Source organism: Egretta garzetta, unplaced genomic scaffold (assembly GCF_000687185.1).
Source record: "Egretta garzetta isolate BGI_Z169 unplaced genomic scaffold, ASM68718v1 scaffold2321, whole genome shotgun sequence".
In the NCBI taxonomy this organism is placed as follows: Eukaryota; Metazoa; Chordata; class Aves; order Pelecaniformes; family Ardeidae; genus Egretta; species Egretta garzetta.
The window spans coordinates 1-3501 of record NW_009258656.1 but is presented as its reverse complement, the minus strand read 5'-3'; the positions used below and the strand labels follow the sequence as shown (position 1 = coordinate 3501).

Genomic DNA, 3501 nt, shown 5'->3' with positions numbered 1-3501 from the left:
TTTTTTTTTTTTTTTCCTTTTTTTTTTTCTCCAAGGCTTCTTTTGTCTTTAACTTAAAAAAAAAAAGTTACAGCAGCTGCTTCTTCCCCTAAGGATTCAGCAGCTTCTCTCACTTGCTCACTCTCCCTCCAGGGACAGGGCTAGGTAGCAGAGCCATTCACAGCAACTCCCATGCAGGACCAAGCATGCTCCAGCCCTTCTCCCCGGGCCTTCCTGAGCCTACACACAGGCATCACAGCTGCTCCTCCACAACCCAGGATGGTCTGCAGGTCACCCTGGTGCTCAGAGGAAAAGCCTGCCACCTGCCCTGCAGCTCAGTGCCCCATGGGCTCTTCCCTTTGACACTTGAGTTGTTTCTCCACCTTGCATCAGACACAGAAATTTAGAAAGCGCTGGCTGGAGCTGCAGGGGGATGCGGGAAGACCCGGCCACGTTCCCCTGGATGTACAGGGTCCACAAGCAGCGCGAGGGCTGAGAGTAAAGTGTGGGGCTGGGCCCGCCACAGAGCCTCTCCCCCCAGGAGCTCTCCGGGGCATCGTTGTGCTCCTGGGCATCCACCAACCACCTCAGCTGTGCTAGGGCAGCCACCAGGGCAGAGCCAGGCAGTCTGCAAGTCTGTCAGGCAGCCCAGTGAGGAGGCACGGAGAGCAGAGGGCTCACTGTAGTGCATTCGAGGAGGATAGGGCTACGTGCCACAGGCTGTGCCTTACCCTCCAGAGGGAGGGCATGTAGGCCCAACCAGCGATGCACATGCAAGCTGGCCACTCTCCCCTGTCCAGAGCCCAGGGTGAGTTGCTGCAGCCAGGACCTGTCACCCCCACAAAGGCACATTGCTGAGGCCAGCAGCACAGTCTCGGAATGCTCTGCTCCGAGCTGTGCCCACAGGACAGCTCTGGGTCTGAGCTGAGCCCCACACAGAGCAAACGCTCATGGGCAAGGTGACTCAGAGCACCTGGGAGGAGCCAGAGCCTCCAGCTGGGAATGGTCTGCAGTATTTATTTACAGCGCAGAGCAATCCTCCCCTCAAGAGACAAGTTTCTTTGGCTGGCATGAGACAAGCACAGCTATTGCAGCATCCAAACGCCCCCAAGCCCTGCATGGCCCCAGCACAGCTCCACCCTCGGTGGGTCCTGCAGCCCCACGCGCATGCCTGTGTGTATGTGTGGGTGGGTGCGTGTGTGTGTGTGCATGTGTGGATGAAGGAAACGTGAAAAGGCAACAATAAATAACTGGTGCAGTCTGTACGAGGAATTGCCGCCAGCCCCAGCACTGGTATGACAGGCCAGGGATAGCACAAGGCTGGCAGCAGAGGCCTCTCAGTCACTCTTGGCACTGTGTGAGGTCTCCAAGTTGACCACCTGCAGCTCCGTCAGGCTGCTGCCACTGCTGCTCTGCTGCCCGATGACAGCCATCTAGAGAGAAAAGGGAGGAGGAAGCACTGAGGGACAGCATGCTTTGAGACCATGTGTGCCAGCAGCCAGGGTGGTACTGTCCTTTCTGGGCACCTGTCCAAGGAGGGCAAGACTTCCTCACCCAAGGGTGGGTAGCACTGATGGCTTTCCCAGACCTGAGGACTGGCCCTACCCAAGGGCTTGGGTTTGCCCAGACCCATAAAGGATGTGCAGGTACAGGCAGAGCAAGGTCACCCCCTGAACACCTGCAAGTACCATTCTGCACCTACCTGGTGAAGCTGGACAGCTGAGACTGGGATCTGAACGGTGCCTGATGGAGCTGTGAGGAACACTTGGGGGACGCCACCTGCCACAGAGAGATAGCACAAATGACACTGTCCCTTAAACAGTGCTCCCCCATGCATCCTTTCTCTGAGCTCCATGGAGCTTCACAAAGGATGAAGGTGCCTGCTTTGCATGCATCCTAGTAGAAAGCCACATGTGCTAGTTTTCCAAATGCTGGGAGAAGCAGGCTCAAGCTCTCAATCCAATTGTTGCCTGCATGGCTTCATGCTGCTTTGCCCCCTCATGCAACCACACATCCTCTCCAGAGTCTCCTAGCTTCCCCTCCACTGCCTGCCCCATAGGCCACCCATCCTGGCAACCTTCACCCTTTTTCCCCAGAAAACGGTTCAAGCAATCCATTGCATAGGAGAATGATGGGATCTAAAAAAAATGTGCATCAAGCATCACCCTTGCCAGGACTTTGTACAGCCACTTAGGACCACTTAGAAGAAAATTCTCTGGAATTAATATACAGCATAAATACATTCAAGACACGAAAAATCAGGGTGTCAGAGCACTTAAGGGAGCACTGACCCAGACAGCTGTCTTACCCTGATCCTGGACCTGGCCGTGGGACACCTGCATCGCTGAGGGCGCCTGTGAGAAAGCGTTGAGGACTGCAAGTCCACCGTCCGCAAGGCCAGATGTTGGCGCATACATCACCGCGTGTGGGCTGGGGTACATCATGTGGCCACCCACAGTGGTTGGCACAGACGACGTCATGATGGTCGCCGGGAGGGTCACTGGCACCAGGACAGACTACATGTGAGCCACGCAAAAGGAGCCTGCTACACTCACACGCCTGCTCAGCACCCCTCCCTCAGCCACCCTTGGCATGCTGTCCTGAAGCAGCAGGTGCATGGAGATACCCATCTTGTCCTCCCAAGTTCTTTGGAGAAAGCCCCAGGGAACAGGCAGGAGAGCTCAAACCACTCCTTTCAAAAGTGAATACGAGAGGGCAGAAAAGCACAGTAGACAAATATCCTAGGAATGAATTCAAGTTGCAATACAAATTTCCTGATGAAACTTTATTAAAGCTGTTGAACTGGACTCAGCCTGCATCCAGGCACCTGAACTCAGGTTTTGCTGACAACAGAGGTGTCCTCTACATATACAGTAAAAATCTCAAGTAGATGCGAGTCAACGCCTTGTGCTAGGGGCAATGCTGGCTCACTAAAAAACCATCTGAGAACTGGGCAACCTGTTCCCAGCTCCATGCTTCAAGTAAGAGCAGATGATGTATCTGGAGAGGCTGTGAAATCTCTTGTAAGGTGCCCTATGCACAGCAGCATCTACCTAGATATAACATAGCATAGGGCCTGGCAACAGGGATAAATACACCTGTGAAACTGTCAGAAAGGCTGGGATAGTGTTGGTCTGAAGAAGGATCCTGGACAGGGAGCAGGCATGAGGTCTACTGGTGTGGGCTGTTATCAGCAGTAGTGAGGAAGGAAGACAGAACATGTTTACCATAACATCCCAATTACCTGTTCCACTGGAAGAGGTCTGGGTAAGGTCAGTGCTGCTGTCACTAGAGGGAGACGTTTGCTGCGGTGCCTGGTGCACCTGGATCGCCTGGACTGGGACCTGCTGAGCCATGGTGGGGCCGGCTGCGCCCCACGGGTGGGCAGGGCAGCAGGGACCCCCCTCCCGCGGGTGGTGTGTGGAGGGGACAGTCCGGACACCTCTCCCTTGGGAACCGATGGGCTGAGCTCTCCCGGGGAGCTGAGCTTCAAAGCGGCTCTGGGTGGAGACTCTCGGATGC

The 3501-nt window shown here is 55.2% G+C and overlaps 1 protein-coding gene across 1 annotated transcript; it reads right to left on the bottom strand.

The window, feature by feature from the left end:
* Nucleotides 1–18: 18 nt before the first annotated feature.
* On the bottom strand, nucleotides 19–3346 carry LOC104134735 (serum response factor-like; the record flags this gene model as incomplete). Its single annotated transcript, XM_009648316.2, has 4 exons — nucleotides 19–1412; nucleotides 1682–1758; nucleotides 2288–2479; nucleotides 3224–3346. Coding segments are annotated over 4 exons (488 nt in total), but the record flags the coding sequence as incomplete, so codon positions are not given.
* Between the last annotated feature and the right edge of the window lie 155 nt (nucleotides 3347–3501).